We start from the raw sequence: 23,065 nt of genomic DNA, 5'->3' as shown, positions 1-23,065 counted from the left end.
GAAGTGCAGGTTGAGCTAAAAATAACAATATACTGGTAGTCGGCACAGTTTACACACCTCTTTAAATTTTGAGACTGGTGGAGATGGCAGCATGGAATAAAGCCGCATTTTTTGGTGGAGGCATAGAAATGCAACTTCACTGACATAGAACCCAATGCAAATATTCCAGAAAACGAAAGAGGGACACACCCAATCGGATCTGAACAGTTGCGATACACAGTGTGGACAGTCAGTCATTTAGAATCTGATACACAATAATCGGATTTGGACTGACAGTGTGAAAGTAGCCCTAGTTCCAAGCCAGACTCAAACCCAAATTTCCCAAATGAGCTCTAAAACTCAATGGGCCCCATCATACACCCGGCGCAAGGCGCGGCGCAAGTGTTTTTGCTAGTTTCAGCCCGACGCAGTTCTCATTTTCCCGTCCTGCACCGCATTGTTTAAATAGCAAATACATTTGCGCCCATTTGTGCATCCATGGGCATGCTGGTCTAAAAAGAGGTGTGTTCAGGTGCATCGTTGCTATTTTGAGAAACTGAAAATAGACTGGCCATAGACCAACTCAAACCAGGTCTAAAATCAATGGCGCAATATTTTTTTTGTTATTTAAAGAGCACCTTAGTAGAAAATGCGCCTCTGGGTGGGTCCACAATGGCGTTCACTTTGATTATTACACACAGGGATGCGCAGCAGCACAAAAAAATGCCAAATATTAGAAATTAAAGGATTACAGTGTAAAAGAATATTATTGTGTAGGCTACATAAATATAAAAATGTCATACATGTCATGATAATGGATAGTCATTGCGTGTATCAGAATTAGCTTACCTATTTGCTTGCGCATGAGCAGATCCGTTTGCTCTCTGGAGACGTGCCACGTCTGTGCATAGATATAATATACATAGATGCCTCATAGACTGACGCTGCCTATTGGAGCTGACGTATCAGCGCGGCCACCATCTTGGATGGGTCCCCAATGCGCCCCCCCCTGCATTTATTTCTACTGAGGAAGGTGTATCCCCAACTACAATAATCATAACTCCCCGAATTTTTACCGGATATTCACACTGTTTGGTTTGTTATAAACGGCAGAGATTTAGTTATGATACAGGACGCTGTCACACATTGAAAAATACGTGCTTTTATGCTAAAAGACTTTGTATTATGCCCTTTAACAAAGACATATGGTAGGCTATGGCATATTGATAAATGTATAAATGAATGAATTTTATATTTTAATAAAGAAACAAGTTTGATTGTTCATTTGAATTTATTTCTCTCTCTCTCTCTCTCTCTCTCACTCACACACACTCACACACACACACTCACACACACTCACACACACACACACACGACTCTTCTGTAACACATATACATACAAGCTCCCATATATACTGTACCAGCTCAGTACATTTTTTTAAAGGCCTGGAAAAGTAATCATAGACATCTCTGTTAGTATGTAGAGTAAAAATACACCTACTCTTTGGAGATGACATTGGAAGTTGAAGACAGATGGGGTCGCGCGATAGCAGTTAGATGGGGTCTACCATCTCTAAGCCTGACAATCTGACCCGTCCTGTCAAAATCATCAGGCTTGAAGTGCTCACTACAGAGCTTTGACGACTCCGTCGCAACAAAACCCTCCCGTCTTATAGCAACTTCCCATTGCCTCCTCAAGCCTGTATCACTGGGAAACCTTCAAAATGTGAAGAAAAAAAAACAACAGCAAGAGACAATGAGAGAGAGTACCAGTTCCTGCTGTAATAACGTTACACGTAAGTAACGTTAGTTACGATGACATAATATTATAAATGGTAAAATAACCAAAATTATTGTTCACTCTTACTTGTGAAAGGTAATCCCACGTGATCTGGTAACAATACTGTGCCTGTTATTGCAACCGTAAACTGCACAAAATATGGGCATAGTTGCTCGCTCTCCGTTGACTCCAATTGACTCTGGTGCTAGCGTAGAGTGGGGAGACCCAACCAATATGGCGGCGACGCTGGATTACGTTCCAGCACGTCATGAGGTGTCTACGTATATTATGTCTATGCGTCTGTGCGCTTTAAAATTCCACCGTTTAAATAGCGAATCCGCCACGGCGCCAGCGCAACTCGCTCTTAAAGGGAATGGGAGATGAGACTCTGATTGGTTTATTGCACATTACGCCCCAAAAAACACCCATTACTCATTAAGAGAACCATGCGCCCGGGCATATTCCCAACACTCAATTCTTTATAATCTCTACAAACACCGAGTGAAAGCACATACAGAAATGATTTGTCCTTTTGACTTCTCTAGCTTCCTGCAGTGTAGTGCTATACATCCTCAGAGACTAGAGAAAACCATTTCTCTCCTTCCTCTTGAGATGATTTCAGTGTAAATAACACATAGTCGAAATGTCTATTCTTATCACTGACTGGTGTGAAATTGAGATATCAAGCCAGGCAGGCTTGGTATAAAATAGGAAGCTGCTGTGATTGAAACACAGAGGTCTGAGGGTGTTGAGACATCCACCTCCTTTCATTTAAATGACTGTGCTCTTGTTTGATGACACCTACCCTAAATATCCACCACGTCAGGCAGCAACATAATATTAAAATGGGGCTGTGTAATTGCAGAGAGGAAAATCTTGACAATACTTCTCATCAGTCTTTGTTCAAGTGCTACAACAGACAGGGTTATATTGGCCTCTGAATTATTTACTGGCCAGCCAGAAGACTCTTACTGAGGTGAAAGCAATCTTTCTTCATATTTCTGCTTGATGAATTATTTATTCTGGGCTTGATTAGAAATATCATACTTGGTGAAGTGCTCTATTTCTTTCACAAAATTCTAGGAAATCTTAGTTGATGGTTATGGACGCAGGCTGTTGTCAGTGAGTATAGTCGTGTGTGTTGTGTGTGAATGTTTATTTCTCTCAGTCTGGTGTACGATGAGTAATCACTGCTCTGTTTTGTAGCTCAGAAGAGTGGAAGAAAGTGAGCAAGAGTGAGAGAGAGAAACTGGGCGTCACTGTTCAGGATGATGGAGAGTTTTGGTGAGGCTCGCTATTACTCTTCTAGATCAGTCTAGATCATAGTGTCTTATCAGATGGGTTCCAAAAGTCTGAGACCACTAGTGAAAATACTTCTGCTTTGCATATACTGTGTGTGTGTGTGTGAGTGTGTGTGTGAGAGTGTGTGTGTGTGTGTGTGTATTTTTCATTATAATGAAAATAATTAATATATCCAATAACTAATCTTAATTGTTTAAAATATTGGTTAAAGCATAAACAATTTCTTCCTACACAATTTATTAATCTAGGTAATTGATCATTATATTATATTATACTATATGATATTATATTATATATTAAACACTTTGCAGTTAATTTGCAATTTGCGTTAATCTAAAACATTAATCCAAAATCATTAACATTAGTTACTCCATTACATGTGATGGACTAACAATGAACAATTTTTTGCATTTATTAATCTAGGTTAATGTTAATTTATTTGTAAATATATGTTTTTTTTTTTTACACAGCATTTGTAAATCTAGGTTGATGTCGATTAGGAAACGTACTATTGTAAACTAATGTAGTTGTAATGATAGTAATGTATTAGTATATATGGAAATTAAGATACGTATATTAATACAGTAAATACTGTAAAGAATATTTCTCATTGTTCATAATATATAATGCAATGACTGTTAAAAAATTTAACGGTTTTGTAAAGTATTACCTTCAAGGGTTAAATTGTTAAAAATTTTCAGATCAACTGAACAAAAAAAATTTGAGAATATCTTAGTGTTTGTTGTTACCCTGTTTAAATCCGATTTTATCCCGAAATACTTTTATACTATTGTACCCCAATGCATCTGATAAACACCTAAATTCTCTATTTATCATAAACTTCTGTTCCCCCACTGGCTGTAAACTGCTTCACCAGGATGAACTTTGAGGATTTCTGTCACTACTTCACTGACCTGATCCTGTGTCGACTGATAAACACATCTTACTTGAGCATTCATAAGACCTGGGAGGAGGAGGTGATGAGGGGCTCCTGGAACCACAGAGATGACCCGCTCCGCAACCGCGCTGGAGGCTGCATTAACCATAAAGCCACGTTTCTGCAAAACCCACAGGTCAATGGAACAAAATGTTCTTGTCCTATAGGCATTTGACGCTTAATGTATGAAGAGTTCCAATGCAAAAGCCTCTAAAAGCCATCTTGGTCAAAAATGAGATAACGATACTGAGTGAATGCTCTCCACATATAGTATATGTTCATCAAGTACTTTCACTTCAAATGCACTAAATCCCAGCCTCAACCCATTCAGCAGTACCAGTACTTACATAGAAACCTATACATAGTAGCCAGAAAGAAGTGCTAATTTTAAAGGAAAACGTCAGACGTACATAGAGGCTTTTGCATCTGAACTCTTTGTATGTTTCCATCCACAGTATGTTTTTGATGTGAGAAAAGTGGAAGACGAGGTGCTGATCTGCCTGCAGCAAAAGGAACGCAGAGCTACTCCAAAGGAGGGCAAAGGCGAGAACCTGGCCATTGGATTTGACATCCATAGGGTACAAAAAATTACATTCTAACACAATACAAACCTTCACATCTGCCTGCAGATAAAGCCAATGATATAAGAACTAAAAAAATATAAGTACTGTATGGTATCCTGTTAGTCGATGTTCCTGTCTTGATCAAGCCACTTTTCTACCACCAGGTGGAGTTGAATAGGAAATACAGAATGCACTCGGCTCAGCAGAAGGTCGCAGGATCAATCTACATCAACTCTCGCTGCGTCTTTCTGAGGAAAGAGCTAAAGGAGGGACGTTACGTCATCATCCCCACAACCTTTGACCCAGGTCAACAAGGAGAGTTCCTGCTCAGAGTCTTCACTGATGTGCCTTCAGACTGCAAGTAAAGTAGCTTCCAAAAAGAATAGACCAAACTTGTTGCTTATTAGCATGCATATTACTAGCATTTTGGCTGATTATTAATGCACATATTAAAGTGCCCCTATTATGGGTTATGAAAGGTTCATATTTTGGTTTTGGGAGTCCCCAACAACAGGCTGACATGCATGCAAGGTCAAAAAACACTTTCATTTTCTTATAATATGCATTTGTTTTTACCTTATTTGCTCAACGACTCCCAAACGATTGGCTCAACGATTCATTTTTCCAAACCCCTCCTTTGCGTGACGCTAATCTACGGTGATTGGTCGATTTCATTTAAAGCAGTGTTTGTGAGCTTTTAACGCTCCAAAAACGGCACCTAGTGGCAAAGAATGAATTTGCACTTTCATTCAGACCAACGCGGAAATAATGTTTTCCCAGGTCTGCGCACTCAACAAGTGGGTGGGCAATATGCTAATGTTTCATGTTGTCGTCAACATGAAACGGCTTGGGATTCGTTTTAAAAACGACTTGTTTCAATGATTCAGAGTCGACTCTTTCTTTTGAGAGACAATAAATTTATACACGGTGCACTTTCAGATTTAAAACTTTGCAGGGTGTTTTCATTCACTTAGAGTTGTGTTACACACTGCATGAAAGGTAATTTTCAAAAATCCATAATAGGGGCACTTTAATGCCTTATTCTGCATGACTATATTCTAGATCATGTAACCCTACCCCATAGCTAAACATAACTACTACAACTACTACATTATGTACTATCAAAATGCAACAAATTGGGAGTTTATTGATGGAAAAACGTCCTTGTTAATAGTGAATATAATCTAAAGTGTTACCATACTATTGTAGTATTTATTAATCAATTAATTGAATTAGTTTTTATTTTTTGTTCAATTTTCATTTTGATTTTAGTTCAAGTAATTTAGTTATTTGGTAATTTCTATTTAGCTTCATATTCATTTCAGATCAAGTTTAAACATTTTTTTAAGTTTAAGCTTTTATGTTTTTCTTCTAAAATTGATATTTTATTTAATATTTTACTGTAATGTAATGGTTGAAAATTCATATTTGCCATGACAGGAATAAATTACATTTTTAAATATAATCAAATAGAAACATGTTATTTTAAATCGCAATATTTCACAAGATTACAGTTTTTATTGTATTTTTTGATCAAATAAATACATCCTTGGTGAGCATAGGAGACTTCTTTCAAAAACATAAGAAAATCTTAACAACCCCAAATTTTTAAACAATAATGCCTTCTTATAGTCTTTTTAAGAATAATAGTCTTATTATGCCATGCAATTTTGCTTCTCAAATAAAAATAGTTTTGTACTAGATAAAAAAGATTTCTTATTAAGAACATATTAATTGCAATATTAAGTTTTTCATCTAATGTTATTATTTTATTTGAACATTTTAGCTTTATTTCGGTTCAAAATCAACAAAATTGATTTTTAGTTGTTTTAGATTTAAATTTTGTTTAACAGTAATAACACTGGTACCTGGCTGATATTGTTCCTGCGTGTGTTTCCTTAGAGAATTAACTCTGGACGAGCCTCCCCAGACATGCTGGACTGGGATGTGCGGTTACCCTCAGCTGGTCACCCAGGTGCATGTGTTAAGTGCCGAAGGCCTGCAGGGCCAAGATGCCAATGGAGGTATGTCTAGTATTTCTATATATATTTATATTGCAGTGTGTGTTTAGAGGGACAAAATCCAATAGCTGAAGATCAGCATTTTTAATCTACCTTGATAAAAGTTTCATTTATGACTTATCCTTTTAAAAAATATATTCTTTCTTCAGGATGTGATTATATTAATAACAATGTGCAGTTGATTTCTCCCCGTAGACCCTGAAATCAGTGCTCTATAATCTGCAGTCATGTACATTTTTAAAGATAGTTCACCCAAAAATGAAGGGTTTTTTTTGTCATCATTCAGTGCAGTAAATGACTTTTGAGTGAATTATTCCTTTAAGCCATTATAGCCACTTATGCTTTTACATATATAAATCTCTTTTGACCGCACACAGAGCTACAATACTTGATCTCCCACAAGACACGCTCTGACTTCTGCACTGGAGGTACTGACTTTTAGCAGCCGCTAGCATCTAAATGTAGCTCCCTCCCCTTATAGAAATGTGAGCATGTGATATGATTAATCTAAATTTTGAAATGTCAAAATCTGCCACACTGTATCTTGTTTATTTGTAGCGCTGAATAGTAAAAGTCATACATGTTTTGGTGTGACTAGCATTACTTAGTGCTCCAGTGTCTCTAGTGTCAGTTTGTGTCCTTTGTTACACCTCAGTACTCGGGTTCTACATTTGCATTTATGTACTTAGTGACACTTTCTTACCAAAGTGAATAATGAGAATGTGTACAAATCACAAATAGCAAAACATGCAAAGATAGTCTACCAAGACAAAATCCACAACAATTACAAAGATATGACAGTGAGTCTCTAATGACATGTTAAGTGAAAAAAATGAATGAATGCAGGGAGTTTTACGGAGGTTCGTGAATGAAGGTTGTGGAGATTGAATAAAGTTGTTGGATTGAAATCAGAGTTCAGTTTGTTTGGTTGTTCAGAGAAAACTGGCGTTTTCTCCACCTGAGTTGTTACTTAGCTACAGTGGTAAAAAGGTGGTCATCACAGTGGTGATGTAAACATACAGTAATGATGGGAGAACTGGGTGAAACTGAACTCAGGTTCAGAGCGAGCTATTTTTTAATCTCCTCTTTGACTGTTTTCAATGCATTTGCATTGTATTTGTTTCTTTATGATGTACTACAAAAAAGCATTTTTGTCATTAATCGTCTGAAGAACAAGTCACATTTATTCTAGAATTGTTTTCAGAGAATATATCAAATATAAATATATATATACACACTGCTGTGCAAAAGTTTGGGATCAGTAAGGCTTTTTTTATTCAGCAAGGGTGCATTATTGATTAAAAGTGGCAGTAATTATATTTATAATGTTACAAAAGATTTCATTTAACTGCTGTTTTTTTTTTTTTTACTTTCAATTCATCAAATAATTCTGAAAAATGTATCTCGGTTTCCACAAAAATATTGATAATGCTTTCAATATTGATAATTTAAAAAAGAAAAAATGTTTCTCGAACACCAAATCAGCCTATTAGAATACTTTCTGAGTAATGCCTGCCTGCTGAAAATACAGCTTTGCCATAACAGAAATAAATTACATTTTCAAATATTTTAAAATGGAAAAGAGTTATTTTAAATTGTAATAATATTTAACAATATTACTGTTTTTACAGTGTTTTTGATCAAATAAATGCAGCCTTGGTCAGCATAAGAATAAAGAATCACAATCTTACGTCAAATAGAAATATCTTGTTAAATGTTGTTTAAATATTTTTTTGACTAGATAACAAAATATTTTTGCAGTGTGTCAGTGATAGAGATAGCATATTCATGCTTCGAATGCTGTCATATAAAGTGTGTTGCTGACTCATGTCTTTTTTCTTTAGCCTCTGACCCATATGTGATCATCACCTGTGAGGGGGAGAAGGTTCGCTCCCCTGTGCACAAAGACACACGCTGCCCCAGTTTTGACATTAAAGGAATATTCTACCGCAAAAAGCCAAAGGAAGGCATTCACATCGAGGTGAGTTGGAAGTATGTAATTACATCTCTTCCTCCTTCAGTCCTTTCCACAAACTGCTACAGATCTCCTTCGCTGTACTGGTATGTACACTGATCTGTTCCTCTCACCTTATTTCTGTTTTTCTTCTCTATTTCTCCTGCTTAACCTTTCTGACTGCTCCATGACGAACTCAGATCTACAATAAGAATGTGATTGTTGACACCTTCCTGGGTCAGGTGACCCTCTTTAGTGACCCTAACGACCGCCAAGAGCAGCACACGGTCTACCTTAAAGACAAGGGTAGTCGTCAAGACAACAACCTTCCAGGCACGCTGACTGTGCGCCTGATCACCTGCACCACTTTAACTAACATCTGATCATGCATCCGCCACTTCACTCTCTCTGCTTGTGTTCCTCGTTCACCCACAATGCCTTTAGCCCTCATAATTTTCTACTGATGATTTTTTTCAATGAACGGTTAGTTGACCCTAAAAAAGTCACTATGTCATGTCATTTCAAACCTTTTACTGTTATTTTTTCAGTGGAGCAAAGAGGCAGAAGTTTAATGAATCTTAATGACCACATCCATAAAGCCCTTAAAGGTATAGTTCACCCAAAAATGAACATTCTGTCATCATTTATTAAGGCTGAAGATACACGGGGCAACTTTTTGAGCAATTTTGTGTTACTTAGGCACTTTCCCATTGAGAATGGGTAACAAATTTCGGTAGCACTTTATTTTATAGTCCTGTTACTCATGTACATACTATGTACTTATTCTAGTAATTTCAATAACTAGCTACTAACCCTAAACCTACCCCTAAACCTAACCCTACCCCATGTAATTACCTTATATTACCTGTACTTTCTTAGGTAGGTACACTGTACACATACTGTAAAATAAAGTGCAACCCAAAATTAGATTGGTCATGGGCCCTGTGTCTCACCTGGTTGCCCATTGATGGCAACATTGCTCAAAATGTTGCCCTGTGTATCATCAGCCTAACCCTCAAGTTTTTCCAAACCTGTATCAAGGTACTTTCTTCTGTTAAACACAAAAGAAAATATTTTGACGAATGTTCATAGCCAAACATTTAACGGTAGCCATTGACTTCCATAGTATTTTTTCCACGGTATGGAAGTCAGTGGCTACCGTCGACTGTTTGGTTAACAACAGTTTTCAAAATATCTTCTTTTGTGTTCAACAGAAGTATGCACAGGTTTGGAACAACTTGAGGGTGAGTATGACAGAATTTTCAATCTTGGGTGAATTATCCCTTTAAAAGCATAATTAAAATAGTCCATACGGTATTTTTCAAATCTTTTGAAGCCATGTGAGGCATAGACCTTAGTCAGAGTAGCACTACATTTAATCTTTGACAGGAATGAAAGCAAGGTTGTGAGGGATAGAGGTACAGTGCGTTCAATGGATTGCACTGTTGTTTAACATCATACCGACTGTTGAGCTGACGAAACGTCTTTCTGAAAAGCTTTCAGTTGGCAAAATCTCCATAAAACTGTTTTAAAGTTATGAGTTGTGAAAATGACCTGTATACATGCCATTGTAATGACTATATACCTCACAGCCTCGTTTTCATCCATGTTAAATTCAATATGGTGTCTAGTCTGACTAATGTCTATAGACTGAAATTTAAGTCATTATTATTCAGTGATAATCTTCGTTTATCTTGAGAACTCCTGTGACTGGATTGAATCAGCGAGTTGAACTTGTTCATTTTGATTCATGAACGAATCGTTCATCTTTTGAACCTGTTCTTTTTAGTGAACCGTTTGATCTGATTCAGAAATCTTCTAACTGAATGACTACTGATCCATGATTCATTCATTCACTTTCCAGTGGTTCTCGATTTAACGGTTCACTGGAGTGGAAGATTATAGGTGAATAACGAAATTATTTCAGTTTCGCTCGATATGGCTATCTTTTCAATTCAGAAGATTTCAAATAAGTCATATGGACCACTTTTATGATGTTTGGAGCTTGACAGACTGTTGTATGGAAAATAGCTGCATTAAGATTCCAAAATCCAAATCCAGCAAGTGTGCAACATGACAATGAGCTAAATAATGACAAATTTTAATTTCTGGATAAATTATTATTTTAATTCCACCCGATCGTGATCTGATATTGTAATAAAGGGCTATGCATTGTGTTTGCATGAGCAGCTGAAGTGGTCTAAAGTAGAAGTAGGTCCTTTAGGAGTCCTAGTCACATGATCGGCCACGTCTCGTCTGCCAGAATACTGAATGCAGCCCAGCCCTGGGAAATGATTCAAATTTGATTTTTCCCTTGTCTCTCTTTCTATCCCTTCTTTCCTCCACGCATTCAGTCATCGCATATTCAGTCAGTGTCAACACGTGTGCCCTTTCACACAGATGCACAGTGACATGGAGGTCCACCTGATTACAGAGACCTTGACCTGATCAGCTCTCATTTAGCTGAAAGATTTCAGTGACCGGTGGGCCGCAGCGGGCACCTCTTTGGATTCTCCAGGTCATGTCGCTTAGCAACAGGAGTCTGGAATAGAGCCTACTGGAGCGTGAAGACTCCAGTGGACCCACAGTACCAAAAGCCCACCCGGACTCTCTGCCATGCCATTCTTTGCCTGAATACATGGATAGGCATTATAAAAATGCCAGGAAGTTTGATAAGCATTTTACCTTTTTGTGTGTGTGTGTCTGTGTGTGTGTATGTTTGGGTGACCAGATAGTACTGATTCGATGAGTCCTATACATCTCAACAAAGTTATATTTAGGATGACATTTTTTCCTAATAATTAATATTAGCTTTAGTTTGACAGCTTTTTCTATCATTAGAAACCAGTTTCTAATGTATAGCTTTTCATATCAGGAGATATAACCATAAGTCAGGTTATGTGGCCCTTTGACCAGTGTTATTGTAGTATTATTTTTATACTATTTAGTTTTTTTTTTAATATTTTCAAATAGCCTTTAGCCTCGGTTTCATTTTAATTTCAGTTTAAGTCATTTTATTATTTACTTTTTTTTTTTAATTTAATTTAAGTTCTTAATTTTTTTCAGTGCTTCAATTTTAACGTTTTATTTCAGTTACAAAGGCAACATTTCTTGTTTTCTCTCAAATTCTTTAGTTTTTCATTTAATATTTTAACATTTTATTTTATTTCAGCTTTCAAACCCAAAAAGATATTTAAAAGTTTTAACAAGTACAATTACAACACTGCTTCGACCCAATAATAGAAGTTGCTGCATTGTCCTCACAATATCGAGAAGTTAAGTGCTAACATGCACATTCATAATTGTGCAAATGACAAAAATGTTATGAAAAATTAGAAGTACATACTAGTATTTTATTGGCTGCCATTTTTACAAGTCATCTTAAAACATTAAATAGAGAAATCTTAAGCTAAAAATGAGAGTTAACGTTTAGGTTCGACTCATTGTAGTGTGACCGAAAGATCAAAAATATATCCAAGCTTTTTATATTACAGTGTTTATTAAATTTACATTTGTTTTTAAACCCTTTTGAGTTAAAACAAGTATCAAATCAGGCCAAAATGTGCTAATACTGTATTCACAAGCATGTATCCCAATTTTGTTGTTATATTTGTCTGGTCACCCTAGTGTGTATGAGTGTGTGTGATCCACTAGCCCTCAAAGTAACCTAAGGACCATTAAAAGGTTATGCATGTTTAAATAAAAGGGAAAACTCTATTAGTGCTAGCGGTGCTCAAAGGATGAAGAGCAGGCCTTTGGACCCACAAATATCTCTGGGTTTACCTCACTCTTGCTCTGAGGATTGCGAGACTGTAAAACAAGGATTTGTCTGTGTCTTAATGACTTTCTAGTCAGACTCCTGCCAAACAGCATGTGCCATTGTTTGAGATACGCAACAACTGCTGCACGATTGCATCAACAGATATTCTGTACTTAAGAGAAGATCCCTCGTTTTTTTCTCTCAACTTCTCTTGACGATGAAGAACTACACTTTAACTCCAGACACATGGTGACTATCTTCACCAGCTTTGTGTCCTTTCCAATGGCTAGTTGTGCTGTTCCACCAGAGACTGCTACAGAACTCTTTGTGCACTACAATGTCTTTGTTTATGCTTTCAGTCACTATAAGTGAGTTTTGGAAAACAGAAACAAGTCCACATCCGTCATTTATCATGGTTGGATATGTTTTAGCATCCACTCATGTGTTTTTTTTATTTGAATGACTGCTACACTACTATGATTTCTGCACTGTGTTGTGCTGAATATTTGAGGATTTATTCCTTCATAACACATTTTTGCTCATTTCATTCCATATTAATTTATTTTTCTATTGCCTCTGAACTATTATTTTTGTTACCTTGTGTAAAGTTTCTTTAATAATCTGTCTGAAACAAATGTGAAGGCCAAATGGTACAAGAGTTACCATGAGCCTGTTTGGCATTTTTAATATTTTGTCAAAAATGTAGCATAAGAATCTCAAACATTAGGTTATAATAACTAATGTTTCTAAAGTTTGTAATGTTTCTAAAGTTGAGCCACTGATCCAAATGAGTATTGACACTCAAACCTAGTTGAGCAAGAAAAGATAGTGAAGTAGGAAGAAGAGCAACATAAAGAGACCACACAGTGTTATATACCAGGTTTGAACAAATGTTGTGCCAATCAGAGTAACTATGTTGGATGACAAGACCGCACTCAAACCCTATGGATTAGCCTTTGGCAAAATGTGGTACCATGGAGACAGACTGATTTTATTCAGGGATGAATGAAGCTTTTTCTTTAGCTCCATTACATTTCAGTTTTTATACAACCAGATTGAATTGGAAATCCACAACAATAGCCCAGTCATTCTTTTACATCATTTGTACCTCCACAGGCCAGATTATGACGGGTAAACAGGGGATTTAGCGAAGAAAATTTCTTGTCTGTGAATAGATTTTACTTATCTCCATTTTGACCTTTATGACTGACTGATTTAGATAATAGAAAGTAATTTTCACTGAGAAGAGAGGTGTTATACTGATAGTAACAGAGAGTTCAAATTAAGTATAAGGCAGCAATTTTGCTCAAATGTGTATTTTTGTTCCATATATTTATTTCTCTGAAGTCTAAGACTGTGGCGCTATCAAAACATTGCTCTGTTTGTTTGAGCAATCAGACCAGCAACATTGGCTTAACCAATGGCGTGAGTGTGGGGTGGGGCTATCTGTTTATCTGACCAATAGCAGACGAGGGGCTTGCCTTGTACTGGAATTTGTGCAGTTCTGTTAGGTAATGTGTGCAGAAATTACACACCTTATACCTTTTAATCTGACTAAACAAACTAATAAATAGCCTTAAGTCTCTTTAGCGGTTAAAGACAACAAAGCTTTCATTCTTTGTTTCTCTTTGTTTCATCCAAAGCTTCAATTTATAGTTTTTTGTTGTTGTTGTTTTTTTTGAATGAGAATGCTGTGAAAGAAGCCAATGTGCCAGTACAGTTGGAGCCATATGCATTTCCTGTGATTTTTTTTTTTTTTTTTTTTCTGTCTATTTTGCCAAATAACATTAAGTGGCCAATGGCATATAATAAGAACTGTTGAAGTTCAAATGCCTTTTAATGTCAAACATGTTCTGGTGTACATTTTTTTTATTATTATTATTATTATCTAATGTATTCTGATTGTTCACATTTTATTTAATTATTACTGACACAAGTTTAATTTTCTTCCAGCTTGGCCATATGACAGAACAACAGCGTTTAAATGGTTAGAAGGTCCTGGTTCACTCAGATTGTTGTGCATGCTTCAGATCAAATAGAGGAACCTTTGCCATGTCGTGTCAAGTTGATCTTGATGCTGTTTCCATGTGCAAGTGTAATTTTACATTGCATGTGGGTTTGTGTTTGTTTACAAACAGGATTTATACACAGTATGAATTTATACAGTAACTTATACACTGTTTGCGCAGCTAATGCAACGTATGTATGAAGGAAACATAAACATATTTGCAGAGATTGCCCAGTTTCATTCTACTGCATAATTTATTCACAATTTTAACATGTATTATGTCTGTAGAGACTTTTAACTGCTTGTAGTCACGAGGCAAGTTCAGGTCCTCTGAATCACTGGCATTTTTTTCACGTGAATGACGTTCCCGAGCGTCTCTGCTGGCCGTTATTTGCTCTCTGTGATTTTACTGGCTCTTTGGCCTTGACTGCTGCATGTACTTTGGCTGAGTGAACCTCTTTTCTTCAACACACGCCGTCACCAGTGCTATCATGCCATGTTGGACTTTCTCTAGGCATCTTGATAGAGTACAGCCTTAATAACCAGTGAATGCTTGTGGAGCGAGTGAATCCTATCGCTCTTTGTCATTTTTTGACATGGGTCAGACGTCCAGAGAATGAGCTTGTGATACTCTTGTATTTTTTCTGCTGATGTTGAACTTGAAACTGACGTATGTATACATAAACAGAAATATAGAAAATATCTTGCATGGTATCATTCTATGAAACATAGCTGATATTATCTTTATAACAAGTATCTTTTATCAGCATTTTATACTCCTTTGTTTACTGTTTTATATCTAGCCATTGAATCTTGTGTTCAAAAAAACAAACAAACAGACAGACACAGACATATATACTATATCTTTACTGATTGTAGGTTTTCTGTATCTTATCTCTGTTTAAATGTTTATTTTGCGTTTAAGTCTCTCCTGGGTTACACTGTGGTTATTTGATATACTGATTTTAAGTACTTTTTTTTTTTTCTTTTGTATTTTGTCAACTTGTGGCATGACTTTGAAATAAAAGATGAAAAATCGTATTGCAGTATTTCATTGAGTTGTTCCACGCATCGGGATGTTTGATATGAAAGAGTTTTTTCTTTTTTCTTTTCTTCTTTCCAACTCATTGATGCTCCACTATTCTAGTTACCTTGGTCAAATTACATAATATTTAATTAATGTATTTATTGTTTTATTTCTTTGTTTTTTTGTTTTTTGTTTTGTTTTTGTTTTTGTTTTTGTTTTTGTTTTTGTTTTTGTTTTTGTTTTTGTTTTTGTTTTTGTTTTTGTTTTTGTTTTGTGCACCGGGTTGTTTGATGATGTGAAAAAGACTTTTTCTTTATTTTCTCACCTCACTAATGCTCCACTATTCCAGTTAACTTGGTCAAATCACAAATCTAATTTCATTTTGTTTTATTTTATTAAAATAACCCTAACTATGTTTAATTATTTTAACTTTTTTGTTTTGCTTTGTTTTTGTTGCTGTTGTTTTGCTTTGACATTGCAACATGAAGGCGAGTAATGAATGTTTTTATGTTTTGAGTCCAAGAAATCAATGATTTGTGAAAAAAGTGATAGATTATTTCAAATTTAATTCAAAGTTGAAATTGAAGCTCCTAATTTTACCTCAGATTCTTTTAACATGTTTCTGATGTTGTTTCTATTTAATTAGAAAAATATCAGAAAAAAAAATCAATATGCTACTTTAATATTAAATATGTTTTTCAAACTATTAAAGTAGCTTTGACTATGAGGGATTTCACTGTATTATTTACTGTATCACTTTGACTGGTTATTTATGGAGGTTGTATACTTTGGATTCAAGCCATATCCATTTAAATTTTACATTCATTGAATCAGACACACCCAGCATCCATTTATAGATACAAAAGCTTGACCTTTTCATGTTCAGTTTGCAGAGGAGCTTGAGGCATGAGAGACTAACAGGAAACTAGCGGCTATGTACTTCAGATGAAGTGACCAGCAGACCTTTGTGTCAAGCCCTTCCCTCCCCCACAGTGACCGCCCGCTGCTAACCCCGCCTCCCTCTAAGCTGGATCAGGAGTGCCATTGAAGGCAACGCTGAATGCTGTCACTGCTCTCCTGCTGCATTACCCAGCATCCCACAGCAACAGGTAGCCCACAGTTGGACATACGTTAGAGGACAACTGCAGTGACTGCGGAAGAGTTTACTTTATTCTCTGATATAATTTACACTTTTCAATCACCTGACTGCAGACCAGCTCTTGAACCTGGACGTGTGGACATACATAACAACTAGAGACAGAAGGACGGACAGATAGAGGTGCAGAGATAGAAGAAGAAGAAGGGAGAGTGGGGCGCAAGACAAACACTTGAGTCACTGTGAGGTAAGTGAGTGTTCATACTCAGGGCTTAGCCGTCCAGCACCTCATGCTCTTTTAAGGCTTTAGGGAAAGCTACTTACTGCTGACTGTTTTCTGCTCTGCCACGCTCTGTACCAGGCCTCAGGAGGAACCATTTATGCCTTCCTATAGTTATCTGAGAGTGAATGTTATTTTACTGTCAGTAGATATTAGAGACAGGTTTTTAGGGTTGTGAAATACCTTAACATAAGGTTGATATGATACCTTAACATCTTTTTCTTAGTGTTTATGTCTTGTTTTCCAGTAAAAATATCTAAATATCTTTAAAATCAGATGGATCTACTGCAGAAGCCAAATTGTGTAATAATTATAAGACATGTTTTCAGAGAAATTGTACTTAATTTTTTTTTAATTAGCTTTTTGCAGTTTTGTTTTAATTCAAATATCTTGAATTAATTTAAGATGAATTTTTCCAGTAAAAAAAATCTAAACATCTTTAAAATTAGATGGATTTACTGGAGAGGCCAAATTGTGTAATAATTATTAGACATGTTTGCAGAGAAATTGTATTTTTGTATTTAATTTACAAATTTTTAATTAGCTTATTTAATTAGCTTTTTGTTGTTTTGTTTTAATTCAAATATCTGGAATTAATGTAAGATTAATTAATTATTTTTTATTAATTCAGGTCATTTTTACCCCGTTGGCAAATAGATTATTCATGTTAGTTTTATTCATGACTACAATTTAGCAAATAAGAATAAACAGCCTGTAAAGTGAGATATAGTCTTAATATATCACACAAGTTTGCTTCAAGTAAGTTTATATTGTTAGGATATATATTATAATACTGTATATGTAAGGCTATTTAGATATATTTACTGGAAAACAAGACAAAAAATAACCATTATTTATTTATTTAATTTCCTCTTGGTTTTAAAAGTTTCAAAGCTTATAAAGTTTTTTCGAGATTTATTTGAAGTGTAAAACTATATAGTTTTGTGGATGGAAAGAAACCTCTTAAAGCGAGAATTGAATTATTTTGACGTGCTGCTGCTTTGACACAGACTCTGAGCTGACAGACACAGAGGATGTGACTGTGTTAATCTGCCTCTGGCACTTACTGAGGTGCTGGATAAAGCAGTTAAGAGTTTAGAGGGGCACAAGATTTAAGACCTTTAGTGAGTCTTGGCCCAAGGGCAAACGACCACTTATGAAACGAGCCAAATAAACATCTGACCTATTAGTCTAGAAAAGCATGAGCAATATGAAGGGAACACGTTCACTGGTTATTCAACGTTTCACTGTTAAGCTATTCGCTGATTTCAGGAGCATTAATTAGAGTATTAATTCTATGCATCCTATGTGAGGAATGTTCTTTGTAACAGTCACAAGTGCATTGTGGAATGTAATTATGGCAGAGTGCTCCTCAAAATGTGTTTCTGGCATTAAACTGATCCCATAAAGTGTGAGATTAGATGTAGTTAGGCGAGAAAAGGCAGACAGTTTAAGATCTATAATCTCTTCTTATGTGCTAGAACAATATAGCGGAATGTTTTCATTTCTGCCAGATGCTTTGTTCTCTAAATTGCCAGTGTGTGGGAGCGAATAACTAAAACACGGTTTGTGGAAATTTTCTACGTAAATTTTCAGCAGTGATCTCTAGTTTTCAGTTATGTATTTCCAAATGTTAAATGCTACGGTTTATCAATATGTTTTCAACTCGGTTATTAAAACTAATAAGTGTAATGTAGCTAGTAACTAGTTTAATTACTTAAAAGTATGGGTAGCTTGGCAGTAGCCTCACCCTGGATCCCTTGACAAAAACCCAATAGGATTTTTCCATTGGCTTTTGGATTACTGCAGAAAATACTGTTACCAACAAAAGTTTATGATTCTCACATGTTTTGTTCATCATGATAATCATCACAAATGAATTTCTTCACAGACTTTTATGAGTTTTGTGGCCAAAATACAATCTCCAGTTGCGAAGAGCTAAACGTTGGATATAAACGATCTACGCCAAAGCATCCGTTAGGTTTTGATTATCATGTCTATCATGTTGAAATCATGGGTTTTAAAGCCATATCATTTTAAACTCCTGATACAGAGTTTTCTGAGTGCACACATCTTGAAGCACGCGCACAGAAAGGGGCTGTCACTCGGCATGTGAGTACTAAAATAAGTTCTCTTTCATGTCTTGTTGCGCTTAAACTGTCAAATACACACAGTTGGTTATGTCTGTAAAGGTAAACATCTTGGAAATAAATTGCATGTTTTATTAGATCTGTGTATTAAGTGACAGCAGCATAATATACAGTACTGCTGTCTATGCTGTTAATATAATATAATAAAATTTAAAAAATTAAAATTAAAAAAAGTATTTAAAAAAAAAAAAGGAGCAGGTGGATTTTTATCTTTATAGGGTGGTTGTGTACACACACTGCCTACACACAATTATGTTCAAACAACATGTAAAAGTGAATTTTGCATAATAGGTGCACTTAAAAAAAAAAGTTTTCCTGAAAGTTTGAGTTAAAATAGATTGTAAGAATGATTGTAAACACAACAAAACTGTGACAAGTAATAGCTTTAAAAACATCACAAGTGGGTATTATTGATGTGTGTATGTTTTTTTGTATTTATGTAGAATAAAATGTGAAAGTATATTGAGCCTGTATTAACCACAAGTCGGTATCCTTGTGAATAATTTCTTGTGAAATCATTTCTCAAAGTAGCCTGTGTGCATTTCAGTTTAGAGGACAATGCTGAGAGCAGTTCTTTGTTTGACCATGTGACACACTGACATACTGCATGTCTCTCAATGTTTGTAAAACTCAAATTTGCAAAAGCCAAGTGCATCTACCGACATATTTATACCAAACTATTAATTCATTTAGGCATTGTACCACTTTTCCAAATTTGGTTTTTCATGAACAAATATCACATTTTTTAAACCAGAATTGGTATTTATATTGTGCTTAATCTATGTGATTAACATCCATGCTAATCTACTTATTGAGTGTGCCATGAGGAAACACATGCCTCAGTCTCACTCCCTAAACTACATTCTCACATCTAACCTGATAATAGTGACATGGACCTATCAAACTCTAAAAATAGATCTGTGAGGCAGCTAAGCCAGGTATTGTTTATGATGGCTGCTCATGACGCAGGTAAAGTAATAATCAGTTATGCAGTGTTGAAAGACAAAGCTACGCATAAGGAAATGATTCAGCTGAAATATTCAAACGACAGTTTGCTTGGTGGCGAGCTTATCCAGAGGAATCTGTGTAAGCTCCTAAAGACTCCCGCTGCTCACCTGACCTGCTCTGGGCCACATGGGTGCTGCTCCGCTTAACCCTGTGGAGTCTGGAGCATTGAATCAGTTATTCTATTATGTAATATATCTGCCATATTGATGTGTCCACTCAGGACAATATAACTGTTTCTTGTGTGAGCTAAAAGTGGGGTCAAAAGGCCAAATTGAAAATCTGAGACCAAAATCTGTTATTTCAAGTTATTTCAACTTAATTTTTATAGTAACAAAGCTAGTATACATTACATATATTTGTTTTTTACATTAGTTACAGGCCAGCATAGTTCTATGAACAAGAACAATTAACAGACATTATCAAAAACCAAGCAAGCTTCTTTAATAAACAATATACAAAAGTTTTATATACAGTGGTGGCCAAAATTATTAGAACACTAGTATTTTCACCAGCTGAAAATGGTTTAAGTCAGTTATTTCCATCTTTTGATGTAGTTTGTCAGTAGGAAATATCAGTATATGTATATGTATATATAAAGTATGTGTGTATAAAATTAAGTAAATTAACATGATATTAATAATAATAAAAAAAATAACGACAATGTAATAAAACTAATCCATTTGTTGATTTTAAAGTTATATTCTGTGTCCAGGTCAAATTGACTGCTTTTTTTGGCTTAACGTTGATTACTATTGTAAGGTGTATCACGCCAGCCGATGTAAGTTACGTGTACCCCACGATCACAAACTCTCCAGTCTGATCATTAGTCAGAGGTTATGACTAACTATTTAATAGGTCGCCCATGCTTACCATTATTTAAATAGTGGTTCTGTTTAGCCCCCTACAGTCACCCATGTAACAACTTAGTTAAAGCTCAAACAATAATCAGAGGTTATGCTAGTACTATTTGTCTAGCCCCCGATAGTTATATAACTACGTACAACTTAACTAAAGCTCAAACAATAATCAGAGGTTATGCTAGTACCATATACCTAGCCCCCGATAGTTAATATAACAACATACAACTTAATTAAAGCTGAGACAATAACCAGAGGTTATGGCTAGTACTATGAAGTATGCCTGAACCATGCTAATACTCCAATAATATTTTATCTAGCCCCCCATAGTTAATGCAACTGTATAACAACTTAACTAAAATCAAGCAGTTAGTCAGAAATCTACAATCTCACCTGATGTGCCCCATGCTCCATCTAACCTGAGATTTAGTATGTACTAACCCTGGACGCAGATTTGTGGTAACAAATCGTGGCCTAATGGTTAGAGAGTCGGACTCGTGTAATCCAAAGGTTGCGAATTTGAGTCTCAAGTCCGGCAGGGATTGTAGGTGGGGGGAGTGAATGTACAGCGCTCTCTCCACCCTCAATACCACAACTGAGGTGCCCTTGAGCAAGGCACCGAACCCCCAACATGATATGCTGCTCCGGGTGTGTGTTCACAGTGTTTGTGTGCACTTTGGATGGGTTAAATGCAGAGAACTAATTCCGAGTATGGGTCACCATACTTGGCCGTATGTCACGTCACTTTCATCCATCCGTGTGTGTTTGGCCTGGACCGTTATTTTCTTTAATTACAGCAAGTAACTTGCAATGGAAGTGAATAGGGCCAGTTGTTAGATGATTTAAAAGCAGAAATGTGAAGCTTATCCTTTTTAAAGCACTTAAATTTAGCATTCTGTTCAAATGTGTGTCTTATTAGCACTGCAAAGCCGTTTAAATAATTTTTTGCAGTCATTTTAGGTACTTGGGGATCATGGTATTGCATTATGATGGCAACAAGGTTGTAAAATTGGACATAAATTTACACAAAGGGTCAGTAAGCGATTTTTTTTTTTTTACACAATTCAAATTAAAACTCACATTGTTTACATCTTGTGGCTATGTTATTGAAATAGTAAGTAAAACCCCAATCTTTTCTTCTTCTTAAAAGAAAAGGAGTTATACATGGTAATTAATTTCTGTGATAATCAGCAATTTGCCACAAATGCTGTGGACTAAGCTTAACTTGAACGGAACCCAGAACGTGGAATATATTTCTTTAATGCAAGTTCTTTCACTCATTGATCAAAAGAGGGCTCGAAGATCAACAGTGGCTTGAAGTTTCTGAGGTTTGATATTGATTATTCTTAGTGATCAGACCTTCGACTGCATTTGAAAACCATTCAAAGGTGCACAAAACCCTGCCAATATAGAGAAGGACTACAGAGTTATTCTTGAACGTTGCTACTTAATCACGGTGGTGAAAAGCTTAGAGATGAATCTGTGTGGGGTTGACAGTGCAAATTGTCCCTTTGACCTACTCGGCAGGCCAATTAGCAGAGTGCACAGGCTCATCTAAGCTGTCTATCTGCACTCCTGACGGCTCTTTCAGTGATGCTATAATGGGGACAGTTATGTCAGTGCCTCTCAATCATAGAAACGTTCAATCCATTAGCTTCTTCTTGTCAGTGTAAGTGACTAATTCCAGACTACAGTCTATTAGCCTTTAAATCAGTGAGGGAAGCTCATTGTCTTTTGGGTTTCATGTGCTGTGCTTCATGCTGGTTGTAATGACATGTAGTGTGTTAGGATATTAGGAAGCTCTCCCTGAATAAAACTATTATTGGATCTACTTCCACAGCTGTGTAATTATCCTCAGTAGCAGTGTGTTAATACATGCATCAAGTATATTTGGTATCAGGAAGTTGCTACAAGAGGTATATTATTTAAAAGGCATTCTGAATGATATCCTGTAGTACTGATAATGTGTTTCTAACAACCAAGGTGTGGACAGTCTCAATCTTATCTTAAAATAAACCCTGATTTGTGGTTTTCATTGCAGGGTCGGATGCCACAATGGCTGATCTAGCATCCTCAACTGTACCTGACTGATTATTTCCTGTGATAGAGAATTTGCTCAGGGTGTCATGTAGCGCTTAGAGGAAATGTATAGTGCATTACCGTTCCAGCTTTGAGGATAAGTAAGATTTTTTATTTTTATGTATTTTTGTTTATTTAAAAGTAATTAATGGTTTTATACAGCAAGGATGCATGTACAGTAATTGCATTTGAATAATTGAATTGAAAAGTGACAGTAACGACACTGACATTGTTAGAAAAAAATATTTTTCAAATAAATACTGT

At 35.9% G+C, this 23,065-nt stretch overlaps 2 protein-coding genes across 5 annotated transcripts in view; both read left to right on the top strand.

The window, feature by feature from the left end:
- Positions 1-15,308, top strand: part of capn5b (calpain 5b) — a 43,380-nt gene extending 28,072 nt beyond the window's left edge. The window contains exons 7-13 of one of the 3 annotated variants that reach the window (XM_058758088.1): positions 2,966-3,043; positions 3,939-4,134; positions 4,454-4,576; positions 4,726-4,922; positions 6,464-6,585; positions 8,427-8,563; positions 10,937-15,308. In XM_058758088.1, coding sequence (XP_058614071.1) covers positions 2,966-3,043; positions 3,939-4,134; positions 4,454-4,576; positions 4,726-4,922; positions 6,464-6,585; positions 8,427-8,563; positions 10,937-10,984 — 901 coding nt within the window. In that variant the 3' untranslated portion in view covers positions 10,985-15,308. Of the gene's footprint in view, positions 1-2,965; positions 3,044-3,938; positions 4,135-4,453; positions 4,577-4,725; positions 4,923-6,463; positions 6,586-8,426; positions 8,564-8,736; positions 9,564-10,936 lie in introns of those variants that run through there. The other 2 variants (XM_058758086.1, XM_058758087.1) reach the window with 2 other exon arrangements.
- A 974-nt stretch (positions 15,309-16,282) lies between these two features.
- Positions 16,283-23,065, top strand: part of myo7ab (myosin VIIAb) — a 44,833-nt gene continuing 38,050 nt past the window's right edge. For both annotated transcript variants that reach the window (XM_058758085.1, XM_058758084.1), the window contains exons 1-2: positions 16,283-16,440; positions 16,544-16,674. The gene's annotated coding sequence lies outside the window, so the exon portion shown is untranslated. The remainder of the gene's footprint in view (positions 16,441-16,543; positions 16,675-23,065) is intronic.

This window comes from Onychostoma macrolepis, chromosome 21, assembly GCF_012432095.1.
Source record: "Onychostoma macrolepis isolate SWU-2019 chromosome 21, ASM1243209v1, whole genome shotgun sequence".
In the NCBI taxonomy this organism is placed as follows: domain Eukaryota; kingdom Metazoa; phylum Chordata; class Actinopteri; order Cypriniformes; family Cyprinidae; genus Onychostoma; species Onychostoma macrolepis.
Note: the sequence above shows the minus strand (reverse complement) of the source record. Positions and strands in the feature narration are given on the sequence as shown.